At 67.7% G+C, this 26,061-nt stretch overlaps 12 protein-coding genes across 12 annotated transcripts; 5 read left to right on the forward strand and 7 right to left on the reverse strand.

The window, feature by feature from the left end:
- Nucleotides 1-1,098: 1,098 nt before the first annotated feature.
- On the reverse strand, nt 1,099-2,209 carry FA09DRAFT_102401 (hypothetical protein). Its single transcript, XM_025738948.1, has one exon. It carries the CDS (start codon nt 1,966-1,968, stop codon nt 1,405-1,407), a length of 564 nt encoding a protein of 187 aa, XP_025596269.1. The 5' UTR covers nt 1,969-2,209; the 3' UTR covers nt 1,099-1,404.
- A 661-nt stretch (nt 2,210-2,870) lies between these two features.
- Nucleotides 2,871-4,508, reverse strand: FA09DRAFT_331593 (cytoplasmic tRNA 2-thiolation protein 1). The gene is made up of 6 exons (XM_025743090.1): nt 4,000-4,508; nt 3,821-3,940; nt 3,578-3,770; nt 3,337-3,521; nt 3,234-3,287; nt 2,871-3,179 (listed from the first exon to the last, which is right to left on the reverse strand). Exons 1-6 carry the CDS (start codon nt 4,418-4,420, stop codon nt 2,965-2,967), a joined length of 1,188 nt encoding a protein of 395 aa, XP_025596270.1. The 5' UTR covers nt 4,421-4,508; the 3' UTR covers nt 2,871-2,964.
- Nucleotides 4,509-4,644: 136 nt separating this feature from the next.
- FA09DRAFT_331595 (putative IMP3-component of the U3 small nucleolar ribonucleo protein) lies at nt 4,645-5,771 on the forward strand. Its single transcript, XM_025743091.1, has 5 exons — nt 4,645-4,707; nt 4,762-4,854; nt 4,999-5,239; nt 5,460-5,551; nt 5,628-5,771. The coding sequence occupies exons 1-5, from the start codon at nt 4,667-4,669 to the stop codon at nt 5,707-5,709; spliced, it is 549 nt and encodes a 182-aa protein (XP_025596271.1). The 5' UTR covers nt 4,645-4,666; the 3' UTR covers nt 5,710-5,771.
- Nucleotides 5,772-6,528: 757 nt separating this feature from the next.
- On the forward strand, nt 6,529-8,106 carry FA09DRAFT_102453 (hypothetical protein). Its single transcript, XM_025738949.1, has 4 exons — nt 6,529-6,694; nt 6,771-7,248; nt 7,303-7,588; nt 7,644-8,106. The coding sequence occupies exons 1-4, from the start codon at nt 6,600-6,602 to the stop codon at nt 7,832-7,834; spliced, it is 1,050 nt and encodes a 349-aa protein (XP_025596272.1). The 5' UTR covers nt 6,529-6,599; the 3' UTR covers nt 7,835-8,106.
- On the reverse strand, nt 7,879-9,684 carry FA09DRAFT_362313 (hypothetical protein). Its single transcript, XM_025745459.1, has 7 exons — nt 9,392-9,684; nt 9,241-9,337; nt 8,803-9,189; nt 8,617-8,748; nt 8,215-8,561; nt 8,099-8,151; nt 7,879-8,042 (listed from the first exon to the last, which is right to left on the reverse strand). Exons 1-7 carry the CDS (start codon nt 9,671-9,673, stop codon nt 7,937-7,939), a joined length of 1,404 nt encoding a protein of 467 aa, XP_025596273.1. The 5' UTR covers nt 9,674-9,684; the 3' UTR covers nt 7,879-7,936.
- A 1,023-nt stretch (nt 9,685-10,707) lies between these two features.
- Nucleotides 10,708-12,868, forward strand: FA09DRAFT_362314 (putative CCT2-chaperonin of the TCP1 ring complex, cytosolic; the record flags this gene model as incomplete). Its single annotated transcript, XM_025745460.1, has 6 exons — nt 10,708-10,734; nt 10,815-10,907; nt 10,958-11,262; nt 11,566-12,193; nt 12,252-12,512; nt 12,569-12,868. The coding sequence occupies 6 exons, from the start codon at nt 10,708-10,710 to the stop codon at nt 12,827-12,829; spliced, it is 1,575 nt and encodes a 524-aa protein (XP_025596274.1). The 3' UTR covers nt 12,830-12,868.
- A 109-nt stretch (nt 12,869-12,977) lies between these two features.
- FA09DRAFT_331597 (acyl-CoA oxidase) lies at nt 12,978-15,530 on the reverse strand. The gene is made up of 4 exons (XM_025743092.1): nt 15,155-15,530; nt 14,966-15,098; nt 14,841-14,914; nt 12,978-14,788 (listed from the first exon to the last, which is right to left on the reverse strand). Exons 1-4 carry the CDS (start codon nt 15,454-15,456, stop codon nt 13,012-13,014), a joined length of 2,286 nt encoding a protein of 761 aa, XP_025596275.1. The 5' UTR covers nt 15,457-15,530; the 3' UTR covers nt 12,978-13,011.
- A 603-nt stretch (nt 15,531-16,133) lies between these two features.
- FA09DRAFT_344073 (Molybdopterin binding protein) lies at nt 16,134-17,922 on the forward strand (the record flags this gene model as incomplete). Its single annotated transcript, XM_025744634.1, has 12 exons — nt 16,134-16,255; nt 16,469-16,501; nt 16,553-16,589; nt 16,712-16,742; nt 16,799-16,832; nt 16,885-16,963; nt 17,098-17,199; nt 17,255-17,395; nt 17,446-17,487; nt 17,544-17,606; nt 17,665-17,727; nt 17,785-17,922. 12 exons carry the CDS (start codon nt 16,134-16,136, stop codon nt 17,920-17,922), a joined length of 885 nt encoding a protein of 294 aa, XP_025596276.1.
- On the reverse strand, nt 17,665-19,958 carry FA09DRAFT_331598 (citrate synthase-like protein). The gene is made up of 9 exons (XM_025743093.1): nt 19,599-19,958; nt 19,402-19,545; nt 19,008-19,349; nt 18,871-18,949; nt 18,586-18,811; nt 18,455-18,526; nt 18,272-18,393; nt 17,783-18,206; nt 17,665-17,725 (listed from the first exon to the last, which is right to left on the reverse strand). Exons 1-8 carry the CDS (start codon nt 19,951-19,953, stop codon nt 18,134-18,136), a joined length of 1,413 nt encoding a protein of 470 aa, XP_025596277.1. The 5' UTR covers nt 19,954-19,958; the 3' UTR covers nt 17,665-17,725; nt 17,783-18,133.
- Nucleotides 19,959-20,624: 666 nt separating this feature from the next.
- Nucleotides 20,625-22,022, reverse strand: FA09DRAFT_102749 (hypothetical protein). The gene has a single exon (XM_025738950.1). It carries the CDS (start codon nt 21,550-21,552, stop codon nt 20,809-20,811), a length of 744 nt encoding a protein of 247 aa, XP_025596278.1. The 5' UTR covers nt 21,553-22,022; the 3' UTR covers nt 20,625-20,808.
- A 1,521-nt stretch (nt 22,023-23,543) lies between these two features.
- On the forward strand, nt 23,544-24,163 carry FA09DRAFT_284986 (hypothetical protein; the record flags this gene model as incomplete). Its single annotated transcript, XM_025739879.1, has 2 exons — nt 23,544-23,976; nt 24,033-24,163. Coding segments are annotated over 2 exons (564 nt in total), but the record flags the coding sequence as incomplete, so codon positions are not given.
- A 1,111-nt stretch (nt 24,164-25,274) lies between these two features.
- Nucleotides 25,275-26,009, reverse strand: FA09DRAFT_331599 (hypothetical protein). The gene is made up of 2 exons (XM_025743094.1): nt 25,726-26,009; nt 25,275-25,660 (listed from the first exon to the last, which is right to left on the reverse strand). Exon 1 carries the CDS (start codon nt 25,996-25,998, stop codon nt 25,759-25,761), a length of 240 nt encoding a protein of 79 aa, XP_025596280.1. The 5' UTR covers nt 25,999-26,009; the 3' UTR covers nt 25,275-25,660; nt 25,726-25,758.
- Between the last annotated feature and the right edge of the window lie 52 nt (nt 26,010-26,061).

Raw genomic sequence — 26,061 nt, forward strand, 5'->3', positions numbered from 1 at the left:
GCACTCACCTATGCGCAGCAGTTTGTCGAGATGCGAGACTTCGATGTACACAGACGACGAGCACAGACGGAAGCGAAGCGGAGGCACGCGGCACCGACCGCGAATGCGGGGAGCAGTGGGTGCGGAGGGAGGACCCGGCGCGGTGGGACGCGTGGGACGGCGGCGGCGGCGCCGAGCACAATGCGGCGTGGCTCTCGGTTCTCGGGGCCGCGCGGGGACGGCTGCGCGAGCGATGCGGCGGGCGCTCAGAGCTCAACGGCCGCAGCGTTTGTATGCGGCGCCTGCGGCCTCTTGCACCCGAGCGGCGGGTGCGGCGGCCGCGGCCCTCGCGCGGTTGCGGCGGCGCCCAACGGTCGGCGACGCAGCGACGCGCCAGGAGACGAGCAGCGCGTGCCAGGCAGGCGCCCGATGGCACGGCACGGCAGCACCTCCGAAGCGGCGCAGCGGGCGGGCCTGCCGTATGCGGCGGCGGCAGCGACGGTGAGCGCCTTGGCTGGCGGCTGAGCCAACCTTGACGGCCGGATAAGCGCAGCGAGCGGTGGCAGGTGCGTGCCGAGAGCGTGGGAGCAGCAGCGATGTCAGCCACGGGGCGACACGAGATAGCCTTGAGAGAGCGAAGAGAGCGTGGCGAGCGCAGAGAGAGCAGCGTGCGCCCGCGGCGGATGCGGAGCGGCGAGTGAGCGAGGAGACGGGAGTGCTTGAGGGGAAGTGAGGGTTGGAGGGAGAGAGGCGACGGCGCCGGCGGTCGGTGCGGCTGCCTCTGGCTCAGGCTGGGCGACGTCTGCGCGGTGGGTGAGTACCCAAGCTCAGGCGAGCTCGTCCAGCGTCCTCGTTCGGACAGCCAGGCGTGTCAACTGCTACATTGGGCGTGTGAGAGGGCGGCCATGGCGCCGTGCCTGCGTCAGTCTCTGCCTCTGGCGCACAGGAACGCGGCGGCCGTCGCCATCGCGCCGGTGTCCGAGGGGCGTGCGAGGGCGTTTTGGCGCGGCGCTTGCGCCTGTCGGGCGGTGTCAGCCGCGCCTTGCCCTCACGCACCGCTTGCCTTGCACCTCGCACTCCATCGCCGTGCTGCGCGCTGCGCTCCTGCGCTGGCACGTACCGCGAGCCAAGCACCATTCAAATTCGTCCACCTTGCCGGCGACATGCTGCTGCAACTGCGCCTTGCCTCGCAAGAGGGCACTCCCTTCTCGAAGGGCAGCAGCTGCGCCCTGCCCTGCCAAGCTGCCAACTCCGCCCGTGCCGCGCGCCCACGCATGGACGCAGGGCCGCATCCCGCCGCGCCGAGCTCCCGCGCGACGTGCTCCCTCACCCCGCGCAGCGCTCGGCCTGCTCGGCACACTCTCATGCGAGCGGTGGATGCTCAGCGTGCCGAGATGCGTGCGCGGTGACTGCGTCGTGCAGCCGTCATACGACAAGGAGGACCGCTCGACGGGGGCCAAGGGCGGTCTGAGCGTGGCATGCACGATGGCGGCGCTGCAGTTGTGCTACCGCTGCGCCTCCCCGCTCGCGGCACCGGCGTTGGCCTCCTACGCAGCTCCGCCTTGCACCACTCCTCGCCTTGCTGCGGCCTCCTATGCAGCGCTGCTGCAAGGCATTCCACAGCCGGCAGCGCAGCGCATCGTGGGCATCCTCAGCTCGCCCGCCGCGGACGGCGAGCTTGCCGCAGCTTGCGCCTCTGGCCGGTCCGATGCGCACGGCGCGACCCGACGTTGCGCCAGCGCGCGCATCGGGACCACGCCTTGCCCTCGGGCGCCGAGCGCGGCGGCGACGGTCTTTCCTTCTTCGCTGCGGTCGCACGCCGGAAATGGGCCACCACAGCAGCGCACGGCTTGTGATAGGATCAGCTTGCCGCAGTAGCACCTCACCTGTGCCTTCTCGGCGCGCCGCGCGGCGCTGCGGCGTCCTCTGGCGGAGCGCGACGCACAGCTGCGCCCGGCAAGGCGGAGTCGTGATGGGCGCCCGCTGCATGCTCTCTTCGCCCTTCCATCTTCCTCACATGCGGCACCCGCACCGCTGCCAGTCTTGAAGGCTTCAGCTTTGCTATCGCCTCTTCGGCTCGCCAAATGCTCCGCGGTGCGGATCCGCTGCCATGCTCGCGACTCTGACTGCCAAGGCGCGTGGCTGGCGGAGCTGCGTGCGGGGCAGGGCGCGTTGCCGGGTCTTGGACGCCGTCGTCCGCACCGTTGCTCAACGCCGAGGAGCTCCTTGAGCGCTCCCGTTTTCCGTCGACAGTCAGGAGACACCGACTGGCATGCCGGCGAGCTACCCAAATGGTCGAGCTCGTCGGGGGTCAGGCGCGCGGTGTCGAGCAGGGATGGCGGCAGTCTGGTACGCGCTCGACGCGTCGCGCCAAAGTCTGAGTCGAGGGATCAGCGCAACGCATCGCAACGGCTCGCACTGCCGCAGCTCAAAGCACCCCATTTTGCGCCATGCCGTTGAAGAGCAGCCGCTCAGCATCGCAGTATCACGTGGGAGCATGCCGGCGAACCGCTGCCCGAGCTTCCAGGAGGCAGGCAGCCGCAGCACATGCGACTTGACGACGCGTCAGGGGATCGCCGTTGCCGGTCGGGAGTGACGAGGGCAGGCTTCTCCTCACCGCCGCTCTCGGCAATCCCGCCTCGGCAATCTAGAATCTTGAGCGGTAGAGAGCAGAAAGACAGGGGCATGGCTTCGTGCCGGCCACGGACCTCAAGTCGCCCGGCTGGACCAAGCTGACGCGCGAGGTGAGTCCGTCTACTGCTGGCCTCGTTGCGCGTCGCTAAGGAGTGCTGCATCACAGCACGGCATCGTCGTGCCCGCCGCGCAGCAGCAGGACGACGCCCTCAAGGCGCGTAAGCGTACCCTTGAAGGCGGGTCGGCATGCCAGGCCTGTAGGTCGTCGAAGTGTCGAATGAAATACAGCGCCAGATGATGGCAGATCTAGTGTACAATGTTCTTGAGTCGGTGACCGTCTCCTTCCCGCCGCTACCAGTCCATGCGTGCCGGGGCACGCTTCTCGGGCGGTGGTGTTGCAACTGGCGGAGCAGCGATGCCAGTCCAGCGCTCAATCGTGCGCCCGATGCCGCGTGGCGCCTCTGTCCCGTTCGTGCCGTCACCCGAGGCCGCGTCCGATGCGCTTGGATGAGACTTGCTGCTCACGCCGAGCGAAGGCACGCCGCGATTGAGCCCCTCCAACAGCACTACCACGCGTCGAGGTCAGCGCAAGGTCGGCCCTGAGAGGGCGTCTGACTTACAGCAGGCCTTGCAGAGCTCGTTCGAGGCCATGTATCCGCAGCGCGTGCATGTCTCTGGGTCAAAGTGTCAGCACACGCCGTTTCTGGGCTGCACAGGACTCACGCTGCACAGCGCGTGTCACGGTGCTGCCGACTCGCAGCGCCTCGCCGGAGCGGATGATGTCGATGGCAGCGCTGGGACGCACGAGCTCAAGCTCGCGAAGGTACATGCGAGCAAAGCCGCGGTATGCCGCCGGCGAGTAGGAGCACTCCGTTGAGAAGTAGTCGAGCTTCTTGAAGTAGGCGTACCTGAGGCGGATGCGTGTGAGCCAGGACACAGAGGCCTTGCACGCGGCTGCGCTCACATCACAATCTCCTTCTCGTAGGCGTACTTGAAGGGCTTGCTGCGGCGAATGCCCGACAGGCCGGCGAAGTCTGAGCCCAAGCCGCCGGCACTGCCACAGCCGCCAGCGTCCTCATCGGCAGGAGCATTTGAGTCTGCGCCCTTCGTCATGATCTCGGTGCACCGCTCGAGACGCGCAATGTCGCCACGCAGCACTGATGTCGCGAGTCAGAGAGGGAGCTGCGCAATCACGAGAGGCACGCACCGTTCATCAGGACCGTCTCTGCCATGTCGTCTGCGTTGTGGCCCGTGACGATATGGTCGATGCCGAGCGCTGCAGCGCCGCGATCCAGCGCCTGTCTTCGGAAGACGCCGCAGAACGTACCTAGACAGCGCAGCAGGCGTCAGAAGCCAGCACGTCGGCGCAACGCCACCGCGCCTCACAGTTGTTCTTGCCGCCGATGGAGCGCACAATGTCGTCCATCGTCCAGCCGTAGAGCTCGTTGTACGAGAGAATTTTGAGCGGCAGGTCGTACTGCTGCTGGTTGCGCTTGACGGTGTCGAGCGAGTCGTCGCGGTAGCCGGCGATGCCCTCGTCGATGCTCAGCAGGTACAGGTCGAGGCCGTACTTGTGCCGCTCGTTGAGCGTCTTCATGATGTGTGCCAGCACCGTGCTGTCCTTGCCGCCGGATGCGCCAATCGCCACACGGTCGCCCGGGGCGAAGAGCTGCGCATCGACGATGGTGCGGTGGATCTCCTCCTCGAAGACGTTGTAGAAGCACTCGCGGCACACGAGGGCGCCTGTCTTTGGCCGGCGCAGCACCGCGCGCGCCGTGACGCACGTCGTGCAGAGCTTCTGCGACATGCGGCTGGGAGACAACAGCTGGGGTGAGGCGATTCTGCGGCGCCCTGCCAGTCGAGTGCTTGAGTCTTGAGGCTGATGTGGGCTGAAGGCAAGGCGCACCGGACCCGCGGGCCTAGAGTGGAGCACGCGCGCGCTTATGTAAGTAAGCGCGCGCCAAAAATGTGCCTCCGCTGCGCCCTGGCTTCCCGCCGGCCCGACCGCGCTCCTCTCCTCGCATCCACTTCCTCCCACTCCCGGTCTGCCACCATGCGTCAATTGAAGCACCACGAGTCCAAGCTGCTCAAGAAGTGCGTCGCGTGCCGAAGTGCCGCGCGTTCGCTCGGCTGACACACAGCGCCCAGGCATGACTTCCTGCAGTGGAAGCAGGATGCGGGCATGCGCGAGGTCAAGGTCATGCGCCGCTACCACATCCAGAACCGCGACGACTATCACAAGTGAGTGCAGCACGAGCGTGGAGCGCGAGTTGAGCGGAACGGCGAGGTGCGAGGGCGCTGCTTTGCTCTCTGCGGCCGTGCCTTCTGAGTGGAGGACAGGACTGCGGGGTCTCGCTCGCGCGACAATGCTGACGCGGCCTGCAGGTACAACGTGCTGGTCGGCCGGGTCCGCCATCTTGCACTGCGCCTCTCCGCCCTTCCTGCTCGCGATCCATTCCGCGGCGCGCGGGAAGAGGCGCTGCTGGCGAAGCTGTACGACATGGGCCTGCTGGACACGGGCGCCAAGATGAGCGACGTGCTCGAGAAGCTCACCGTCTCGAGCTTTGCGCGGCGGCGCCTGCCTGTCGTCATGGTGCGGCTGAAGATGAGCGAGAGCGTCAAGCAGGTGAGTGACGGTGTCGAGTGTCAGATCTGCGCACAAGCGGCAAGGAATGGCTGCACCCGCAGTGGCGTGCAGCTTGGCGGAAGAAGGATGTGACGAGCTGGGGCGACTAGGTCTGGCAAAGACTCATGTTGTGTTGCTCCGCCGGGCGGTCAGACAGCGGCTCTTGAGCGGCGATGCGCGCATCGCTTCGCCGTGCCCCAGGCTGACACCTCGTCTGCAGGCCGTGACGCACATTGAGAAGGGCGAGGTGCGCGTGGGCGCCGACCAGATCACAGATCCCGCCTTCTCCGTCACGCGCAACATGGAGGACTTGTGAGTGGACACACTAGCGCTGAGGCGAGCGTCCGGAGCTGACAGGTGCTTCGCTTTGCCGCTCTTTGCTCCGCAGCGTCTCTTGGGTTGACCAGAGCAGCGTCAAGCGCACCATCGCGCAGTACTCCGGCCAGCGCGACGACTTCGCTTTGCTCTGATACCCGCTCACCGTCACTCATTGTACCACTATCTGCTCGTCATTGCATCAATTTTTCCAGCGCCTTCGTCTTGCAGGACCGTGAGTGCGCACGAAGACCGGTCTGAGCTCACGCGAGTGAGCTGGCGAGGGCCGACTGCAGCGAGCTCCAGGCGATGCTCTTATCTTCCTCTGCGCTGGCCCTTGGCTACGCCTGCGCGCCCTGCTCGCAGCTTGATGCTCATCCAGCATCCACGACGTGGCAACAAGATCCACGACGCGGATCGAGTCGAGCAAGCCGTGCGCACTTCCGTCGTCGGACAGCACGCGCGAGGCCTCATCTCAGACCGCCTCGCACAGCGCGCCGCCGCGTCGCGCCACGTCGCAGAGGACCGCCTCCTGAGCGCGACTTGCGTCCATTGCGCCGCCCCGACGATGTGGAGAGCTGCAGCAGGAGCGGCCCAGTCACTGAAGCGCTCAGAAAGCAGTCCCGGACCGGCGTGCAGCCTCGGGCCCGGCATCTCGATCTGCGGCGCGCGTAGAACTAGAGTCAGGCGAGCTGCTCAGGGGCAAGCCGAGATGATGACACCAGCTTGGCGCCGCCGCGACGAGCCCCACAGCCGCTCCGCCGCGAAGTGCTCCTCATCAGCGGTTGACAGCGTTCGCGTCGTGGCACGTCGTGGCACGTCGCGGCACGTCGTGGCTCTCGAGGCTCCTGGCCCGTCGCGGCCCGTCGTGGCACGTCGTGATCCGTGCGGCCACGCTGAGGGACGGCATGTGTCGGCCCAAAACCAGGGCCTCGCTCCGCACTCATCCTTGATCAGACACCACCACTCGCTCCAGTCTTGTCGCTTTTGCCCTTGCCTTCAGCTTTACGCCTCTTCCCCGTCTGTCAGCCGCGCACACTCGGACATGTGTCACGACTCCGACTCCTCGGAGGGCTTCGAGGTCGAGGCCATCTATGGCTACTCGCGCACGCGCAAGGAGGTCGCCGTGAAGTGGAAAGGGTGCGTCTGCGGCAAGCTCGGAGCGCGCGGCACCTTCTGTCCTCCGTCGACCTCTCGGCTGATGCTTCGCGTCTAGCTATGGCCTCAAGAAGGACGAGTGGCAGCCGCTGCCGCACGTCGAGATGGGCTGCGGCGAGCTGCTGCTCCGCTTCAAGAAGCTCGCGGGCATCGAGCCGGACGTCGAGCTCGAGGACACCGAGTCCATCGCGCCCGATCACCGCGGCTGGCAGAAGTACCGCCTCTCTGACGACGAGGATGAGGACGAGCCTGACGACGAGCCTCGGCGTGGCGAGGAAGATGACGACTCGGCCGATGCGTACGAGGCAGAGGCCTCGGACGACTCCGACCCCGAGTCGGCGCAAGTGGGACGCAAGCGCAAGCGCAAGGCGCCGCCGTCGCCCACCAAGCGGAAGCCTGGCCCGAAAATACACCGCGTCAAGGATCCCGTGTCGCTGCAAGAGGACCGCCGAGCGCGCGCAGCGAGGGCCACCAAGTCGAAGCCTGTGAACGACTACACGATCGGCATCCCCAAGCCGCCGAAGGAGACTCGCGGAGTGCGTGGACGCCGAACTTGCCTCGTTGAACATCTGACTGACCGTGCCACGCAGCGCGACGACCCTCTCGGCCCTCATGACGACGCTTACATTCTCGGGACGATTTTCAACTGGTTCTGCTCTATCGGTCCCGTCGGCGACCTCAACCGCTTCGCTTACCTTCAGAAGATCGCCGGGCTCCCTGGCCCGACCGAGAAGCGCAAGGCCGGCGAGCTCGTTCGCACCGGCATCCAGGCGACGATGCACCGTCTGGTCGACCACGCGCTGCAACGCGGCAGCCTCAAGCCGCCGACGGGAGTGAAGCGCGTCACGAATCAGCAGACCGCCGACATGATCGCTGGCGAGTCTTGCCTGCGCTCTCAGCCGCACGCTGCAGCGCTGATGAGTCAATGCAGCGATCTACGAGCTCTGGCAGGGCAGGGTCCCTGGCTGCTCTCACTCGCCAGAGTGGATCTCGATGGCCAACGCGCGCAACCTGTCTCTCGACCGCAGCAAGGAAGGAGCCAAGGTGGGCAACGAGCGCCTGCGTCAGCGCGCCACGCATCTCTTCAGCAAGATCAAGACCGAACTGCGCAAGTGTGGCTGAGCGCAGTCACAACGTGTGCGGTGGTCGCGGGCCCCACGTCTCAGCGATGAAATGCGATGTGATTCGACGTGCGCTGCAGTGGGAGACGCAGATGGGGTATCGCTAGAGGTCGTGGTGCGGTGGCGGCTTGGCGTCGGCGAGCGGCGAGACGCTCAGGGTCCGAGCCTCGTAGTCGTGCTCAAGGTACTTGCCGCGCATCCAGTTTTGCCTGGCAGAAGGAGGGCATGGTGAGTAGAGCCGCGGACAGAGAAGGTAGCGACGTACCCGACGAGCCACACCTTGCCCCGTGGCGTCTCGACGCTGGCATCGCCGAAGATCTGGTGGAACAGGCGAGGTCAGCGCGCTGCGTTGAGATTGGGAAGCCATGCATGCGGACGCACGGAAGACAGGCACTGCTGCGTCTCTTGCCTCGGCTGCTGCTGGATCCAGTCAACGGCCTTCTGCAGCATGTCGCCAGTGAAGCTGCTCTGCGCATCGTAGATCCGCGGGCCAGCCGAGAATCTCAGCGGCAGAGTGGGCGGTCCGGCATCGTCGGAGCGCTTGCCGGTCTGCGTGGGGCAGCCCGACTGTGGCGAGTAGTACGCGACGGTGCATGCGTCGTACTCGAAGAGCTGGCCCTTGATGCTGAAGCCGAGCTTTGGCGGGTTCGCGCAGTCGTAGAAGCCCTGCACGCGGCCTTGTTCGGGCAGCTCCTGGATGCGCATGCCGGCCTCCTGGAAGAAGTAGCCTAGGTGAACAGCGTGTGAGCTCCTGCGGCGACGGCGATGGCGACCACGACTCACGGGCTTCCTCGCGCGTCGTCAGCGTCACGGACGTGCCGCTGTCGGGGTAGAAGACGCGCACCGTCGTCGAGTTCATCGGCCGGCCGTTGATGGTCGTCTTGACGAGCGAGGCGGCGTTCTGCACGACCCAGCCTGGCGTCGTCGAGCGTCAGCTTCGAGCGACTGGCAGCTGCTCGCTGCACACACCTTCAGACGGCTCGAGGAAGCCTGCATCAGCGTCGCTGCTCCCGCCGCCGAGGGTGACGGGCGTGCCCTGACCGAGACCGGTGCTGCCAGGCGCATGGCCGACGGCGAGCGTGCCGCTGTTGTCAGGCTTGAAAGCAAGTCCGAACGTACACGCCTCGAGCTCGCCGAGGCCGCAGAGCGTGTCAAAATAGCCAAACGGCTGCGTCGTGATGTTCTCGCTCGGGATGAAGCCGATGATGCCTTGGCCCGGGTACTGCGCCGATGAGGTGTCCAGCACACCGAGGGGCTGCTTTGCCGTCTTGAGGTGGTCGATGCAGACTGAGTCCTTGTAGACGTTGCCCGTGAAGTTCTGCACGCCGCCGCCGTCGGCCGTGGTCGAGATGTAGCCTGCAAAGGCTGATCAGCTCAGAGCGCGGGCGGCAACACGGCGACACGCACTATTGACGAAGGTCTCATTGAGGTTGAGGCCGAAGCGCGTAGGCCGGTACACGCCGGCGTTGAGGACCGTGTCGCCGCTGCCGCTGTCGACGAGGATCTGTGTGCGAGAAGGTCAGGCACAGCCCGTCCACCCCAGCCCGATGCCACACACCTTCGCATGATGCTCGCCTGCCTTGGCGTCGACGAACCAGTAGCTGCCGTTGCTGCTGACCGACGTCATCATCTTGCGCACTGACGAGGCAGAGCTGGCCGGTGCTGGTGGGCCGTCGCGCGTGTCTGTCGTCGTAGGCGCGGGCAGACCGTCGGGTGGGCCTGGCAGGTTCTTCGGCGGTGGCTTTTGCTCGGGCGGATGGCGGCGGTCGAGCGGTGCGCCTGCGCATGCCGTCGACACCGCTGCGAGCAGCGCGAAGAAGGAGAGAAGTGAAAGCTGCATGAGTATGTGCGCCGTGGAGGCAGTGAGAAGCTTGTGATGGTGAAAAGGAAGCGAAGAAGGGTGCTCGTCGAAGAGAGCGAAGTCGCACGACGGCGGCAGAGACGAAACAGGAGGCGCAGGTGTGAGACGATGGCACTGCTCTCGCACGCACGCGAGATGGCCGGCAGCGGCGCTCTGATGGCTCTTCACCTGGGTGCTGCGGCGGTGAGATGGCTATTTGTGTTGAGCTACGGGGTGTCGAGGCAGAAGTGCCCATCTGCTGCGCACTTCCACCTTCCAAAGGCCTGGGTCTGCCCCTAGCACGCCGATTTGCGCATCGTTTGCGAGCCCAGGCCGCTTTTAGCACTCAATAGGCGGCTCTTGTCGCCACCGCGCGCGCGCGTGCCCTCTGCGGTGACTTTAGCTCCTCGCTCTCCGCCTTTTCTCACACCTCCCTCAGCACCGTCAGACGCGAGGTCGAGACCAGCAAAGCTGCGCCGCGTGGGTCTGGGCCCTGATATAGCAGGCGCGTACCAGTCGTATGGGGAAGGGACTTGATCCTGCACATGCCGCTGCTGAAAGCTGGTCAGGAGGTGGAGCGTGCAAGAATAGCATCGCAGAAGGCCTGCTCAAGGCGCTTCATTTTGACGGCATGACGTCCATCGGGCGTTGGTGCCCAGAAGGCCCAAGCCGGTGCCGGACAGCACGTTTGCTTGTGGCGGCGCTGGACCACGACGCGAGGCCGTCTCATCTCGGACCCTTGCTCCTCACTCTCCGCACGGCTGGGCCGAAATCAAGGCGCGTACGTCCGTCGCTCGGGCGTGTCATTCGGCGGGAGGTTGAGTCCGATGGCGAGGTGGGAGTGCGAGCGAGGGGCGGGCACGCGCGCGGCGGCCCACGGGTGGGCCGTGAGCCGCCGTCACGTGCGGCGTGGGAGCAGGTCTCTGTGCTTCTCGCACTGCAGCGGGCCGCGCTCAGACCGCGCGGCGCGTTCACGGCGGAGCTTCGCGCGCCCGCAAGCCGCCTCTCCACCATCCCCGGCCCAGCCTCTCAGCATGTCTGCGCCCATCTTCGCACAGGAGGTGCGTGCAGGAGATGCGCAGCGACGTGCGCTGCTCTGCGCTGTGGCGCTCCCTCGCTGACCGCCATCACACCCGCCCAGGCCACGCAAGAGCGCGCTGAGAATGCGCGTCTCTCGAGCTTCGTCGGCGCCCTCGCGCTCGGCGACCTCGTCGCCTCGACGCTCGGCCCCAAGGTGCGCCGCCGTGCTACACTGCCACACCACCTCTGCTCACACCCGCACAGGGCATGCACAAGATCCTGCAGTCCGTCGGCTCCAACTCGCTCGAGATCACAAACGACGGCGCCACGATTCTCAAGAGCATCCACCTCGACAACCCCGCCGCCAAGATCCTCGTCAACATCAGCAAGGTGCAGGACGACGAGGTCGGCGACGGCACCACGAGCGTCTGCGTGCTCGCTGCCGAGCTGCTGCGCGAGGCCGAGAAGCTCATCGAGAAGCGCATCCACCCGCAGACCGTCGTCGAGGGCTACCGCATCGCCAGCGCCGCGGCGCTGCGGGCGCTCGACCGCGATGCGCGTGACAACGGGTGAGTGGCGATGGCTGGGATGTGCGGAGCGAGAAGCGCGGAAAAAGGAAAGCATGAGGCAGAAAGGAATCGACGAAGCTGTTGGTGTCGGGCACAGGCGTCTAGCGCAGAGGCAGCGAGGGGCGACGCGACGGGAGACGAGCTGCTGCAAGCGTGGCGTCGGTCTGGGGGCTGGCATTATGGTGCTGCGATGCCTGCGACGCCTGCGCAGCCGTGGCCGCAGCTGCAGGTGCTGTCCGGCCATGACACGGGACAGGGAAGTAGCGCGATGGCAGAGGCTAGCGACTGACGGCACTTCTGCAGTGCCGATCCCGCAGCGTTCCGCCGCGACCTGGTCAACATCGCGCGCACGACGCTGTCGTCGAAGGTGCTGTCGGCCGACAAGGACTACTTTGCGAACCTCGCCGTGGACGCCGTGCAGCGCCTGAAGGGCAGCACGAACCTGGAGAACATCCAGATCATCAAGAAGGTCGGCGGCAAGCTGACCGACAGCTACCTGGACGAGGGCTTCATCCTCGACAAGCGCATCGGCACCAACTGCCCGAAGCGCATCGAGGGTGCGCGCATCCTCATCGCCAACACGTCGATGGACACGGACAAGATCAAGGTGTTCGGTGCGCGCGTGCGGGTCGAGGGCACGGGCAAGCTGGCCGAGCTGGAGCGTGCCGAGCGCGAGAAGATGAAGGCCAAGGTGGAGCGCATCAAGGCGCACGGCATCAACTGCTTCATCAACCGGCAGCTCATCTACAACTACCCCGAGAGCATCCTCGCCGACGCAGGCATCATGAGCATCGAGCACGCCGACTTCGAGGGCGTCGAGCGCCTTGCCCTCGTCACTGGCGGCGAGATCGCCTCGACGTTCGACCGGCCCGACCTGGTCAAGATCGGTGCCTGTGACACGATCGAGGAGATTATCATCGGCGAGGACCGGGTGCGTAACGATGTGACAGCAGCGTGCTCGCGAGTCGCTGATCCCGCGCCGCTCGCAGTTGATCAAGTTCTCGGGCGTGGCCGCCGGCGAGGCCTGCACGGTGGTGCTGCGCGGCGCGACGTCGCAGATGGTGGACGAGGCCGAGCGCTCGCTGCACGATGCGCTCAGTGTGCTCAGCCAAACAGTCAAGGAGACGCGCGTGACGCTCGGCGGCGGCTGTGCGGAGATGAGCATGAGCAAGGAGGTGGACGAGGAGGCACGCCAGACGGCGGGCAAGAAGGCGCTGGCGACGGAGGCGTTTGCACGTGCGCTGCGGCAAGTGAGTGGCGCTCGTGGCTGGCGGGCACAAGTCCGAGCTGACATGCTCTTCTGCAGCTGCCGACAATCCTGGCCAATAACGCCGGTCTCGACTCGGCCGACCTCGTCTCACGGCTGCGCGCCGCGCACCAGGCGGGCGACCGCGACGCCGGCCTGGACCTCGACGAGGGCAAGATCAAGTCCATGCTGGACCTCGGCATCACGGAGAGCTACAAGCTCAAGCGGGCCGTCGTCAACTCGGCCAGCGAGGCGGCCGAGCTGATCCTGCGCGTCGACGACGTGCTGCGTTGTGCACCGCGGCGTCGCGAGGGCCACTAGAGAGGGAGGGACGGGTAGGGCAGTCGGCCTAGAGCACACAAAAGGGACAGACGTGACGCTAATGCCACTTGTCACGCACTGAGGTGGTCGTGAAGATCGATTATCGTCTCAAGTATACAAGAGGAGGGCAGAACAGACAGCATGCGGGTGAGCGGAAGACGGAGCATACGACGAGCCCGACTCTACAGCTTGCTGCCGTCGCCCTTGATCGGGCCCTCGTAGGCGGCCTTGTTGGCGGCGCGCAGCAGCGGCTCGATCTCGGCGCGCCAGCTGGCGCTGACGAACTTGCCCGTCTGTGCCGAGCCGTACTGGTAGTGGCCCGCCTTGTCCGGGTTGCCGTCCTTGGGCTGCGGGTGGTTGAGCGGGTTGCTCTCGGCGTCGGCCATCAGTGCCTCGTACACGCGCCCGTCGTGCCGGCCGAGCGCCGAGCTGAGCTCCCAGTCCGTCCAGCCAAAGGCGTCGGTGAGGCCGATGACCTGCGGCAGGATCTCCTCGACGAGGCCGCGGATCGCCGTCTCGAGGTGCAGCACGGCGTCGGCGGAGAGGATCGAGCTGCCGGCGGCGTAGCCGGCGAGGCTGCGGCCGCTGGCGGCGGGCAGTGCGAGCGGCGTAATGTCGCGCGCAACGCAGACGAGGGCGTGCAGCGTGACGAGCTTGTTGAGCCAATTCGTGCCCTGCTCGCCGAAGCGGCCGGCGTCGTCAGAGACGCCCTCGGAGAACCAGGCGTTGACGACGACCTCGGCGTGGGAGCGCGCCACCTCGACGCAGTCCCAGCTGAGGTCGACGAAGCGGCGCCCCGAGCGCACCTCGGCGCGCAGGTCCGAGACGCGCTGAGCCGTGCGCAGGCCGAGCGCTGCCGTGTACACGTCGGGCTGCAGCCACTCGGCGGCCGACGTGGGCGCCTTGAACGGCACGCTGTTGGGCGTGTCGATGGCGCGCAGAAACGCCGTCGTGTTCGTCACGGCAGCCTGGGGGTCCTTCTCGAGCGCGGTGAGCGTCTTGAGCATGGCACGGCCGACCTGCTGCATCAGCACATAGTTGTCGCCCTCGTACGTCACCGCCGGCGCGTTGTCGGGGAAGAGCGAGGTGAAGCCGGCGTAGGCACTGAAGCCGTGGCCGCCGAGCGCCTGGCGGCACTCCTCGATGCCGTCGAGCGCCTGCTTGGTGCAGTAGGCCTTCAGACTCGAGCTCGCCACGTGCACGTCGGCGAGCAGCGTCGTGTCGCCGCTGTCGAGCTGCTGCGCCATGTCCTCGTACAGCGTGCGCATGCGGCGGCCGGCAATGATGTAGGCGTACGACTTGGCGAGCAGCGGCACGAGGCGACGGTTGAGCGACGGGTACGACAGCACGCTGCGCTCAATCTCGGCGGGGTCCTTGGCGTCGGGGTCGCGGAACTGGCGGCGCACGAGCGAGTAGCGCATGGCAATCGTGTTGCCGCGGCTCAGCATCCAGCCGGTGCGGTCGATCATCTGGGAGCGAATGAAGATCATGCCGCCGTAGCTGAGCTTGTCGCTCGGCGGGCGCACGTACTCGCCGCCCTTAAGCACCTGCGCGTGCTTGGCGAGCATGTTGAAGCGCGGCAGCTTGACGTGGTCGAAGCGCACCCAGCCGTTGTCGAGGCCGGCAAAGGCGTCGTACGTCTTGGGGCCGATGTCGCCGGCGACGATGCCGTCGAAGAGCTTGCCGTCCTTGAGCGAGCGGAGCGGCGTGAAGAAGAGGTGCGGGCCGTAGCGCTTGCCGGCGATGATGAGCTGTGCCTGCACGATGCCGTGCGTGGCCGTCGTGCCCGAGCCGCCGGCCCACCACTTTGTGCTGCTGAGCGTGGGGCTGTGCAGGTCGAACGTGTCCGTCTCGGGCTCGTAGATGGCCGTCGTCTCGAGCGCCTGCACGTTGGTGCCGTGGCCGAGCTCCGTCTGCAAGTAGCAGCCGAGGATGTTGTGGTTCATGGCGCGGTTGCCCCTGGGACGCGATGTGAGCTGCAGTGCTGAACAGCGCGAGTTGTGTGACTCACCAGCGCTCCACCTGCTCGTCGTTGCCCTGGCCCATGATGACGGGCACAAAGGCGACCCAGTGGATCGTGATCGGCTGCGGCGGGCGTCAGCGCTGCCGCAGACGTGCGCCGGCGCTCTCACTCACGTTCTGCAGATCGAGGCAGGTGGCGGCGTCGACAATCTCGTGCGTCGTCCACTCGTCGCGCGCGGCAATCTCCAACAGGCGGCGGCAGGCCTTGTGCGACATGGCCATCTTCTGCTCGCGGTTCATGTGCGCCCTGTGCGGAGGTGTGAGCCGCTGCAGTGGCCGTCGCCGCACGCTCGCTACACGCACATGCGCTTCTTCCAGTCGCCAAACACCTCGTCCTTGTCGAGCGTGGCGACGACCTTGTGGCGCGCCTCGTTGTCGATGCGCCCGTCGCGCAGGCACTCCTCGATGGCGCGCGGGTCGAAGGCGGTGCGAGCGCGCGCCGCCTCGATGTCGGCGCTCGTCTGTGCGGCGGTGGCGCCCATGGGGATGGGCAGCGTGACGCGCGGCACGCGGCCGCCCGTCTTCGCGGCGCCGAGCGGCGCAAACGTCGTGCTCGCCGGCGACGGCGCGGCGGGCGCGGAGGAGGAGGAGGCGGCGGCAGACATGGCGATGGTGGATGGGCGAGGCCAGGGTGCAGCGGCGGCGGGGCGCGCTTATGTATGGCCAGCGCGCGCGCCGGTGTGAGAGCTGGAGGAGCTCGAGGAGCGCGTGCGTCGCCGGCGCTGCGCCAGCCGGTGGAGCGGCCCCAGGGGCGCCGCCGACGCGAGGCGAAGCGAAGCGAGCGGCAGCACGGCACAGCGGCAGCGCACCCAACACGCCTGAGCTTCTCCGCAGACCTGCACGCTGATCTGATGAGCTCGGCGTGCATCTCATGCGTGGCTCGCATGCATGCAGCGCGCAGCCGTTCAGGGCCCAGCGCAGCGGCCGGCGCGCGCGCCACCACGCGAGTGCGGGGAAGCGAGGGCAAGCGAGGCCAAGCGAGGGCGCAGCGCCACCGGCTCCGGCGCGCGTGCCGGCCGGCCGGGGTGCGTGGGACCGGCGTTCACGTGATCGAAAGTTCCCACGCACGGCTCATCATGTGTCAGCGGCTGCCCGCTCCGCTCCGCCTCTCGCCGGCCTCCACCGCCGCGTCCCGCCGTCGCATCTCACCACATCGCACTCGCTGTGCTCGCACATGCCCGCCTCGCTCCTCAGCCGTGCCGCCGCAGCCTCCTCTCTCTCTGCTGCCGCCGCCGCTCGCCCGGCCGCCTCGCGCATCGCCGCCGTCGCCTCGCACCTCCGCATGTCGTCGTCGTCCGCCGCGCCGCCGGCGCCGGGCTCGCCGCCGCCCAAGATGCCCTCCTTCGACCTCTCGCCCGTGCCCAAGAACCCGCTCGGCGAGGGCAACTACGTCACCAGCGCTGGGTGAGCAGCGCGGCTGCGTGCACTGTTGAGGCGCGGGGCAGAGGTGCAGCCCGGGGAGCACGGCGCCGAGTCTGCCTCGGAGCGCCAGACAGCGCCGAGAGCGCTCGAAGAGAGGGTGCGCGCTGGGAGTCGAGGCAAGCAGAGCAAGAGAAGGGCCCGCAGAGCGAGACCTGAGTGGCGTCGGCGGCAGCTTGCTGAGACGTGACCATGCAGCTGCATTATCATCGGCGACGAAGTGCTCAACGGGTGAGTGCAGGTGCTGCTTGCTGCCCTGCTGGTCGCTGAGAAGCTCCGCAGAAAGACCAAAGACACGAATTCAAACTACTTCGCGAAGGTGCGCCGCTCGCCTGTCTGTGTCCTCGTCGGACTGCAGCTCGTTCTCGCCGGACGCGGCGCGAGTGCAGAGAGGAGTCGCGGAGGCTCCAGTGCTGATGTGCCGCTCCTTCTGCTCGTCAGTGGTGCTTCAACCTGGGCATTGAGCTCAAGCGTGCGTGCTCGTGCTTCCGCTGCTGCTCTTCTCCAAAAGCTGACATGCGATCACAGGCGTGGAGGTCATCGCTGACGACGAAGATGAGATGTGCGTCGCATGTGTTGTTGCGCATCGGCCGCTGCTGACGCCCAGCGCGCAGCGTCGAGGCCGTGCGAAGAATGGCGTCGAAGTACGAGCTGGTCATGACGAGCGGCGGCATCGGCCCCACGCCCGACGACGTGAGTTGCGCGTCTGGCAGCGCCGCTGCTGTCCACTGACGCTCGTCGCGCGCCGCAGATCACATGTACGCACATACAGGCGCCACGAGAGGGAATGTCACTCACTTCTGTACGCAGACCAATCCATCGCCAAGGCGTTTGGCAACGGCGACCTCGAGTACCACGACGAGACGCTGCGGCGCATGCAGGAGAACCTCAAGGCGCGGCGCCGCGACGCGACGGAGCAGACTGAGGACGTGCGTTCCGTTCTACGCACCTGCCATCGCCTCTTGCTCACTCTCTGCTGCGCAGATGCTCACGGCGCGCAAGCGCATGGCGCTCTTCCCCGCCACGCACGCCGAGGTCATCTTTCCCACAAAGGAGCTCTGGGTGCCCGTCGTGCGCATGAACGGCCGCGTCATCATCCTGCCGGGCGTGCCGCGGCTGTGCGAGGTGAGGCGGATGCGCAGCAGCACCTGCGGCAGAGCTGACGTCCTTCGCAGGCGCTCATCGATGGCATGGAGAAATACACGCCAATCGACCCGGTGCGGGCCCCTCTTCGCGTGGCCTACGTGCACAACGCTGATTGACAAATGCACAGAACCGCCCGCGGCCGTACCGCCTGCTCGTGCACACCAAGTGGCCCGAGAGCAACATTAGCCCGGTGAGGCCCTGCTCCGGCGACCAGCACCGCGTGCGCTTCGCTGATTTCTCTTCCACAGTTCCTGGTCAAGCTGACGGAGCGCTGCAAGGCCGAGGGCATCAAGGTCGGCTCGTACCCCAAGGTGCGGCGCGTTCTGGGCCACGCATGTCACCCCTGCTGACGTGCACCGCCCGCGCAGTGGAACAACGGCGTCGATGTCTCGCTCATCGGCAACGACCTCGAGCGCCTGCAGGAGCTGGGCCGCGAGGTCGAGAAGGAGGTCGAGGGCACCATCACCAGCCAGGGCAAGATTGGCGAGGAGAGCGGCAAGGACTGAGCTGAGCGGCAAGGACGCGCTGAGCGGCACGGACTGCGCTGAAGACAGCCTCACTCGCACGCTCGCACTGGGGATGGATGGAGCAAGGCGAGCATGACATTTCTATTCCCACCTGCTCGCCCCGCCGCACCTGGGCGAGACTGAACGAGAGAGGGGCGCCAAACACGGAGCGTGCCGGAGGAGCGGCAGAGGGGGCGGCGGGTGTGCCGCTTTACTTCTTGAGCAGAGCCTCGAGAGCGTTCATGCTCATCGACTTGGGCCGCTCGATGGGCAGGCCGAGGGCGCTGGGAGAGAAAGCAGACAAGTCAGCCGTGCAGCTCGACGCAGCGCGCGCGTCGGCACCACTCACCGGTCCATGACGAGCTGGGGCAGGGCACCGATGGCGCGCGAGATGCCGAAGATGACGGTGTAGTACTTGAACTCCGACATGCCGTACTCGTACAGCACGCAGCCCGAGGCGGCGTCGACGTTCTGCGCGCGCAGAGGGTCAGTGAGGCGCTCCGCATTGCGCGCGCGCACGCGAAGTACGCACAGGGAAGGGGTTGGCAGTCTTGCCGTGCTCCTTGAGCACGATGGGCGCGATGTTGGACACCTGCTGGACGAGCTGTGGGCGCAAAATCACGTCAGCACACCGCACATGCGCGCAACTGCGCCGGCACGCACCTGCACGAGCGCGCTCTCCTTGAGCTCCGGGCGCGTGTCGCAGAAGCGGCTCAGCGCCGAGAAGCGCGGGTCGGGGCGGCGCAGCACGGCGTGGCCGTAGCCGGGCACGACGCGGCCCGACTTGAGCGTCGACCACAGGTACTCCTTGACCTGGTCGTCGGTCGGGTTCTTGCCGACCTTGTCCTGCATGCCGAGCGCCCAGCCGAGCACCTCCTGGTTGGCGAGGCTGCGAGAGGGAGTGAGTGGCAGTGCAGATGCGCGCGCGCGCACGCGCGGAATGCTCACCCGTGCAGCGGGCCAGCAAGACCCAGGAGCGCAGCCGAGTAGGACAGGTACGGGTCGGACAGGGCGCTGCCGACAAGGTCTGAGGGGCAAGAAGTCAGCGATGCGCGCTGCCTGGCCTGCCTGCGCGCGGCACTCACGCGCCGTGTGGGCCGAGACGTTGCCGCCCTCGTGGTCGCCGTGGATGGCAATGTAGAGACGCAGGTAGTCGGTGAGGCCCTCGTTGCCGCCGTAGCCGATCATCTCGGCGTAGTTGCCGATCAGGTCCTTGCTCTGGTCGATGGCCTGCGAGCCGTCGCCGCGGCCGAAGACGTTGTAGTAGATGCGCGCGGCAATGGCGGGCAGCTTGGCAATGAGGTCAATCGAGTCCTCGAGCGTCGGCTTCCAGTACTCGGCCTTCTTGATGCCCTTGGTGTAGGCGGCGGCGAAGGCGCTGTCGTGGTTGAGGGCGCCGACGGCGCTGGCGAACTGCGTCATGGGGTCTGCGAGAGGGTGAGCCGCGGCGGCGCATGCAGTGCCCACAGCGCCACTCACGCAGCGACTTGGGGAAGCTGTCGATGATCTTCTCGAGGTAGGCGGGCAGCTTGCCCTTGGAGGCGAGCTCGGCGGAGAGCTGCTTGGCCTCCTCGGCGCTGGGCACGTTGCCGGTGAGGAGCAGCCAGAGCATGGACTCGGGGACTGTGTGGAGAGTGTTCAGCACTGCAACACAGAGCTCTTCCCACGCCACTCACGCATCTCCTTGCCCGGCTGGCCGACGTCCTTGGCGGTGGGCAGCACCTTCTCGCAGTCGGGAATCGTCTTGCCGTGGAAGGTGATGCCCGTCTCGGCGTCGAGCACGCTGCCCTCCCACAGCATGACCTTGAGGCCGCGCATGCCGCCGAGCAGGTTGCTCACCTTGACCTCGCCGAGGCTGCGGTCGGCGAAGTCGGCCTTGAGCTTCTTGAGCTGCTCCTGCTTCTGCGGGATGACCTCGGCGACGGCCTCGGTGAGCGTCTTTGTGCTGGCGAAGCGCAGGCCGGCGGCGGCGAACTGGCGCTGCGGCGCGGCGGCGCGCAGGGCGACGCGCGGGATGGTGAGGGAGAGCATGGCGGGGTGGGTATGTGGACGGTGGTGGTGGAGGAGAGCGAACAGGCGTGCGGTGCGCGCGGTGCTGGCAGCTGGCGTGTGCTTCGCCGGAGCGGCGCCCGGCGATGCGCTCGCTCTCTCGGCGTGCGCATCGCCGGCGCAGCGCCGGGCAGCGGCAGGCGCAGAGCGAGCGCGAGCCTCGGCAGCGCCAACTTCTTCGCGGCGCCGCGGCCTCGGCCGCCGTGCGCGTGCCTGCGTCTGCCTGCGCCCGCTCGCACCCGCGCGCGATGCTCGGCGCTGCACGCCGTCTGCCTGCACCTGCGCCTGCGCCGCTGCCGTCGCTGCCGGCCTGCGAGCGTGTGAGTGCGCCGCCTGCCGGGTGGAGCAGTCGGTCCCCGCTGTCGATCTCACCTTCGCATCAACGCTCGCACGCAGACTCCGGCCCGTGCGACGTGCAGCAGCAGCACACACAGCGTATCGCACGCCGGAGCTGGATGCATCGGGCCTGTCACGCTGCCTGCTTGCTGGGCGACAAGCTTCGACGACGACGGCGGCACGGCTCGAGCGTCGGCCGGCGCTGTCGATGCGCGACGGCGGCGCGCGGCGGGTGGAGCGGGCGCCGGGCGCGCTCGGGAGGCGCCGCTGCCGGCCGGCGCCGTGTGCTGCCCGACGCCCGCCTCGCCCGCCGCGCCCGCCGCCGCCTCGCCGCCGCCTCGCCGCCGCCTCACAGGCGTCTTCAAGAGACCTGAACCGCAGCAGGCGAGGCCAGTCAAGCCAGCAGCTCCTGCCCACGGCGCCGCACAGGCAGGCTCACGTCGGCCACCGACGCTCGTCAGGGGGGCGTTCCACTCAAGGGTGCGCCGGCGAGTCTGGGCGTCAGGCACCGGCTCTCGCGAACCGCGCGGCGCAGGGTTTGTTGGGGCGCGAGCGAGCGCCCGCCGCGGCGCGACTTCGCTTGCCCTGCCTCTGCGGCTGCCTGCTCCCACGCGAATGCACCCACCGCCTCCTCCGGCCCGGACGGCGGCGCTGGCTCTCAGCTGGAGACATCCGACGTGCAGGCTCTGTCGCGGGCTGTGCGAGCTGCAAGCTACGCTGGCGCAGGCTGCGCGACGGCAACATGGAGTGACGTGGGTGAGCCGCGAGGCAGCCTCTTCTGTACGACGAGGAGCACCGGATAGGGCGGCCAAGTGCCGCAGCCGCAGCACCCACAGCGCAGCATGCTGCAACGCAGCCTAGTCGCGACGCCGTCATCGGCTGCAGAGCACACCGTCTGGGCTCGCGCACGGGGACGAGGGAGCTTAGCTGCCGTGCCCCTCTGCGCAGCTCCGTACCCGAGCTCTCCGGGTTCCGCAGGTGCAGAAGCGGCATCAGCGGAGCGAAAGATGCCTGAGCCCGGCGCGATGCTGTCCGAGTGTGCCTGGCGCGGCCTGCCTGGGTGGCACAAGGCAGGAGGGGACGTCGACGAGCAGCAGGCAGGAGGCGCACGCGTGAGGCGGTGCACTCTACGCGTCGCGTGCTGCGCGCGCCTCCACCCGTGGCCGCCGGCTGCTGAAGCTTCGCGCGGCGGCGCACGCTGCAGCTGCTCGCTCCGCGCAACCAACACCACCGCCGCACCCTCATCTTCGCCTCCCGCCTAGCGCGCAGCCCTCACCTTCAAGGACTCTGTGCTCCACTCCTGCTCGCTCCGCACACACCTACTGCACCCTCAACGCTTTCTCTGCCGACGTGGGAGCGCAGCCGGTCCGCTGATTGCGCAGCCAGTGCTGCTGCCCGCGCGGGCGGAGCGAGCATGGCGCCGGCGGCACACGAGCCGGCAGCGGCGGGCAGCAGCGGCGACCAGGCGCCGAGCTCTACAGCGCCGCTGCCCGCCGAAGTGGCTGCTGCGGTGGCCGCGCAGCCCGACCTGCCAGCCGAGCAGTCCGAGCAGGCGGGGCTGAAGGCGCCGGAGAAGAAGGTCTTTGCCCTCTTCGACAAGGAGGCGCGTCTGGCCCAGGCGTCGGCAGCAGCTGCAGTGAGTTCTGCTGGAAACAGAGCTCGCTCGGCGTGTCAAAGTGACGAGCTGACAGCTGCGTGTGCAGTCCGCGAGCGAGAGCAAGCGCAAGCCGGCAAAGGGAGAGGCGACCGCAGCAGAGGCGAGCTCCCCTAAGCGCCCGCGCCGAGCAGCAGCAGCGGCTGCAGACGCTGCGTCCGTCGCGCAAGCCAGCCTGGCCCGGGCGGTGCTGCGCGAGAAGCGCACTGGCGGCCGTGCGCCCGGCGCGTGGGAGTACGAGGCAGAGGGCGGCTCGAGGGCACGGCCGGTCGTGCTGGACGGCGAGAGCTCTGCCAGCTCGGAGCAGGACGAGCCGATCAAGTCGGCGCGGCGCCGCGCAACGAAGGCGAAGCAGCCAACGCAGTCACGCAGCAAGTCGCCTGCTCCTGCGCCGCCTCCTGCGCCGCCGAAGCCCGCTCCTAAGCCCATCTCGCTCGAGGTGCGCGGCACCGGCTGTGCGCCCGAGCAGGCGCACGGCTTCTTTGCTCGACGAGCCCCGCGACCTGCGCCGGAGCGCCCGCCTGACAGCGCCATGCCCAAGCCGGCAGCGTCTAGCGCTTCGGCAGCGCCAAGTGGCGCTTTCTGGCAGCCCAAGCGCAAGCCGCAGTTAGATGCGCCCTGGCCGGCGCCAGGCACATCTCACGTGCAGCCGATGACAGGGCTCACGGTCGCGAGCGTGTCGCAGCAGCTCCTGCAACGAACGAGCGGAAAGGGCAAGGAGCGAGCGCAGGCGTCATCCGAGCTCGGCTCCGAGCCTCTGCTCGCAGCGATTGCAGCTCTCGGGCCGCCAAGGCCGAGCCATGAGCATCGGCCTACGCCCCGACGAGGCGCACGGCACGACGTCGCCTCTTCATTTGTCGAGGACAATGTGGCGCTCGCCTCAGTGCCGCAGATGAGCGGCTTGCTCCCCGGTGCTATCGAACACGCGCATGCAGCTGCGCTGCAGGGCCCCAGTCGCACCGTCGACGGCCTGACGTGGACTGCTCGTTGGCGTCCGGTGCGAGCTGCCGAGTGTCTCGGCAACGAGCTGACGGCGCAGTACCTCTGCGACTGGCTGCACGAGCTGCAAGTGACGCCGTGGCATCAGAGCAAGGCAGAGAACGGGCACAAGCGGCCTGCTCTTTCGCTCGGCGCTTCAGCTGCGGACACCGGCACAGGCTCGTCGCCCCGCAAGAAGCGGGCCATTGAGAAGCGCGTGGTCAAGCCCAAGAAGAGCGCTGCTAGCCGCAGACGTCGCGCTGGCGGCTCGCACGGCTATGGGCCCGGCAACGAAGACGACGAGATGGACGACTTCATCGTCGACGACGAAGAAGCCGAGGAGGCCTTCTTCGATCGCTTCCGCCCAAAGCCATACCAGAGCGACAGCGAGGACGAGCTGATGGCACTCGGTGCCAAGACCGCCGCGGCAGCGACGCCAGATGCTCTGCGCGCAGCCATCGCGGGCGTCTCGCGCCCACGTCTCGATCTGGGCGCCTCCAGCGCCTCATCGCCTGCCTTCTCCTCAACGCCGCTGCCTGAGGTCGTCGATGCTCCGAGCTGGGCGCAGTCTGAACAGCAGGAGCGCTTCGCAGACGCGCCGCACCTGCGCAACTGCATCGTGCTCGTCGGCCCGAGCGGCGTCGGCAAGACGGCCGCCGCCTACGCATGCGCCGCTGAGCTCGGCTTCGAGGTCTTCGAGCTGTATCCCGGCATGAAGCGCCGCAGCGGAAAGGATGTCGAGAGCGCTGTCGGCGCACTGGGCAAGAACCACATGGTCGGCGCGGGCGGCAGTGGTGGTGGAGCAGGCAGTGGCCGGCCGGCGCATGCGCTGGCTGCGCTCATGCGAGGTGCTGCTGCGACAGAGTCGGCCTCATGCGAGCAGACGAAGGTCGCAGCTGCAAAGCAGGCGCAGGCACGCCAGAGCCTCATTCTTCTCGAGGAGGTCGACGTGCTGTACGAAGAGGACAAGGGCTTCTGGTCGGCCGTCATTGAGCTGGCGGCCGACTCTCGGCGTCCACTGGTCCTGACGTGCAACGGTGAGGACAGTCTGCAGCAGCACCGGCGCCGCCTCTGATTCACGATCCTCGCACAGACCTGTCCCTGCTTCCGCTCTCCGAACTGCCTATTCAGACGGTGCTCTACTTCTCAGCACCCCCGCCGGAGCTCGCAGTGCCCTACCTGCAGCTAATCGCGCTTGCCGAGGGCCACATGCTCGACGTCGACGAAGTAGAGGGCCTCTACGCGTCGACCGCCGTCGCCGAGGTTGCTGCGCCGTCGTTCCTGCCGAGCGACGGACCTCTGCATCCGGACACCGCCTTTGCGAATCCGTCTCGCGCGTCTGGCGGCAACGGACAGGTCTCGCACGACTTGCGGCACGCCATCACCCAGCTCAGCGCCTGGTGCCAGTGGGCTGTCGGCGCCGAGCGCGACGCGATGGGCCTCAAGCCGCACGAGCTCGAGAAGTGGAGCAACACGGAGCAGACCACCATCTGGAGCATGACGCCGCTGGCCGGCGCGTTTGCGGAGAAAGATGAGGACGAGGAAGAGGCGGGAGCGCTGCCGGCTCCGGCAGACGCTCCCGCTCTGCTTGCACAGCTGAAAGCACTGCGCACGTCCGCCGAAGCGCGTTCCTTTGCCGACGCCGAGCTCAAGAGGTGCTTCAGGCGCGAGAGCGATGTGAGTTGTGCTCAGCGGACCCCTTACTTGTCGCCCGGCTGACATGGCCGCCACGCAGCTGCACGAGCCCGAGCAGCGAGCCCGCGGACCGTCCGACCTGCTGGCACCGGCCGACGTGCGCATGCTGTGGAAGTCGCATGCGCACACCGACTCGGTGGCGCTGCCTGAGCACGGGCAGGAGGAGGCGCTAAGCAAGACGCTCGTCGAACTCGCCCGAGTGCAAGCATCACGCCTGCAAGCGCCGCCTTTGCCGGGCTTCGATCGAGCCGCATTCGACGCTCAGAGGTGCGTCCACGCCTGCAAGCTTTGACGCGCACTCGGCTCACGACCTTCCCTTCCCAGGCTGCAGCACAGTGGGCTGCTCGACACGCTGCTGCAGCTGCACCATCCCTACCCGTCGTTGCGCCTGCCACGCGCCGCCGCCGCCGTCGAGTACGGCGCGTACGTGCGGCAGCTCAGTCTGCTCGACGACGCCGCCGAGGCCGCGCACGCCAGCGCCAGCGCCGAGGTGGTGCAGGCCGCGTCGGCGCTGGGCCTCGCCGGGCGCAGCACGCGCAATTCGGCGCGCAGCCTCTTTGGCGACGCCGCCGTGCCCGGCCTTGGACGCGCATACCGCCGCTGGCTGCCGCACGGCCCCGAGGAGATCGACGCTGCGCGCCGCACTGCCTTGTCTGCCCCGTCCTAGCTGCCCGGTCCGTCACGCCATCATCTACCACGTCACCAGCCCATGCCGCCCGTTCAGTCCTGCTCAGCACTTGTGCCTGCATCTGAATGCATTCCGTTGCACGCGCCGATGCGCTTGAGGTCGTTGGCGTTGCCGCGCAGGACGCGCGTGGTGCCGATGCGCGAGCAGAGGAAGCGCAGGTGTTGACGTCGAAGCCATTCTTCAGGCGCGTCCAGTGCTCGGCCGGACGATGGTGTGGCTAGTATTGGTGCTAGACGCGCGAGCGACGGATGACGGTGCGAGAGCTGAGACCTGGCTGACACTCGTGACGCATGCGAAGCATTGCTGAGCGAGATGCGGGTGCTGGGTGTTGCGGAGTGCTGGGCGCCAACCGGAGTCAGCTGACCTATGCCAACTGTGCTCATTCGTCGAGCTTTCAGCTCACATGGCGCTTGCTGCACAGCTGCTCCGCATCTTTCTATCCCCGCACGCGCCGCCTTGCCTCGCGCACATGGCGCTGCGCCATGGTGCGGCGCGCGCCCGGCACGCCGGCGGCGGCGTCGAGCTGCATGCGCACGCGCGCCTCGCCGGCCAGGCGCTGCAGGAAGAGCAGATAGGCGAGGTAGACGAGCACGTCGGTCTGCGCGCTGAGGCGCACGCCCGGCGACAGGTGGGCGCGCAGCAGGCGCTTGAGCAGCGCGCGCGGTGGCAGGCGCATGGCTTGTGATGGTGGAGGGGAAGCAAGCTCAGCCTAGACGCGCGCGGGGCGGAGCGCCGTGTT

This window comes from Tilletiopsis washingtonensis (genome assembly GCF_003144115.1).
Source record: "Tilletiopsis washingtonensis strain MCA 4186 unplaced genomic scaffold FA09scaffold_19, whole genome shotgun sequence".
In the NCBI taxonomy this organism is placed as follows: domain Eukaryota; kingdom Fungi; phylum Basidiomycota; class Exobasidiomycetes; order Entylomatales; genus Tilletiopsis; species Tilletiopsis washingtonensis.

What these genes read in the sequence shown, in the direction of transcription:
- FA09DRAFT_102401 (XM_025738948.1), bottom strand. Translation starts at nt 1,968, where the DNA reads ATGCAGCGGGCGCCCATCACGACTCCGCCTTGCCGGGCGCAGCTGTGC.
- FA09DRAFT_331593 (XM_025743090.1), bottom strand. Translation starts at nt 4,420, where the DNA reads ATGTCGCAGAAGCTCTGCACGACGTGCGTCACGGCGCGCGCGGTGCTG. An exon ending in CATCGGCGGCAAGAACAACT is followed by an intron (nt 3,941 to 3,999) that starts GTGAGGCGCGGT and finishes TGCGCTGTCTAG; the next exon opens with GTACGTTCTGCGGCGTCTTC. An exon ending in CGTGACACGCGCTGTGCAGC is followed by an intron (nt 3,288 to 3,336) that starts GTGAGTCCTGTG and finishes ACTTTGACCCAG; the next exon opens with AGACATGCACGCGCTGCGGA.
- FA09DRAFT_331595 (XM_025743091.1), top strand. Translation starts at nt 4,667, where the DNA reads ATGCGTCAATTGAAGCACCACGAGTCCAAGCTGCTCAAGAA. An exon ending in GAGTCCAAGCTGCTCAAGAA is followed by an intron (nt 4,708 to 4,761) that starts GTGCGTCGCGTG and finishes CACAGCGCCCAG; the next exon opens with GCATGACTTCCTGCAGTGGA. An exon ending in ACGCGCAACATGGAGGACTT is followed by an intron (nt 5,552 to 5,627) that starts GTGAGTGGACAC and finishes TTTGCTCCGCAG; the next exon opens with CGTCTCTTGGGTTGACCAGA.
- FA09DRAFT_102453 (XM_025738949.1), top strand. Translation starts at nt 6,600, where the DNA reads ATGTGTCACGACTCCGACTCCTCGGAGGGCTTCGAGGTCGAGGCCATC. An exon ending in GTCGCCGTGAAGTGGAAAGG is followed by an intron (nt 6,695 to 6,770) that starts GTGCGTCTGCGG and finishes CTTCGCGTCTAG; the next exon opens with CTATGGCCTCAAGAAGGACG. An exon ending in GACCGCCGACATGATCGCTG is followed by an intron (nt 7,589 to 7,643) that starts GCGAGTCTTGCC and finishes GAGTCAATGCAG; the next exon opens with CGATCTACGAGCTCTGGCAG.
- FA09DRAFT_362313 (XM_025745459.1), bottom strand. Translation starts at nt 9,673, where the DNA reads ATGCAGCTTTCACTTCTCTCCTTCTTCGCGCTGCTCGCAGCGGTGTCG. An exon ending in CTTCCTCGAGCCGTCTGAAG is followed by an intron (nt 8,749 to 8,802) that starts GTGTGTGCAGCG and finishes CGACGACGCCAG; the next exon opens with GCTGGGTCGTGCAGAACGCC. An exon ending in GGCAAGGTGTGGCTCGTCGG is followed by an intron (nt 8,043 to 8,098) that starts GTACGTCGCTAC and finishes TCCTTCTGCCAG; the next exon opens with GCAAAACTGGATGCGCGGCA.
- FA09DRAFT_331597 (XM_025743092.1), bottom strand. Translation starts at nt 15,456, where the DNA reads ATGTCTGCCGCCGCCTCCTCCTCCTCCGCGCCCGCCGCGCCGTCGCCG. An exon ending in CCTGCCTCGATCTGCAGAAC is followed by an intron (nt 14,915 to 14,965) that starts GTGAGTGAGAGC and finishes CGCCCGCCGCAG; the next exon opens with CCGATCACGATCCACTGGGT. An exon ending in GACGAGCAGGTGGAGCGCTG is followed by an intron (nt 14,789 to 14,840) that starts GTGAGTCACACA and finishes ATCGCGTCCCAG; the next exon opens with GGGCAACCGCGCCATGAACC.
- FA09DRAFT_331598 (XM_025743093.1), bottom strand. Translation starts at nt 19,953, where the DNA reads ATGCTCTCCCTCACCATCCCGCGCGTCGCCCTGCGCGCCGCCGCGCCG. An exon ending in CAGCTTCCCCAAGTCGCTGC is followed by an intron (nt 19,350 to 19,401) that starts GTGAGTGGCGCT and finishes ACCCTCTCGCAG; the next exon opens with ACCCCATGACGCAGTTCGCC. An exon ending in CTTGCTGGCCCGCTGCACGG is followed by an intron (nt 18,812 to 18,870) that starts GTGAGCATTCCG and finishes TCCCTCTCGCAG; the next exon opens with CCTCGCCAACCAGGAGGTGC.
- FA09DRAFT_102749 (XM_025738950.1), bottom strand. Translation starts at nt 21,552, where the DNA reads ATGAGGGTGCGGCGGTGGTGTTGGTTGCGCGGAGCGAGCAGCTGCAGC.
- FA09DRAFT_331599 (XM_025743094.1), bottom strand. Translation starts at nt 25,998, where the DNA reads ATGCGCCTGCCACCGCGCGCGCTGCTCAAGCGCCTGCTGCGCGCCCAC.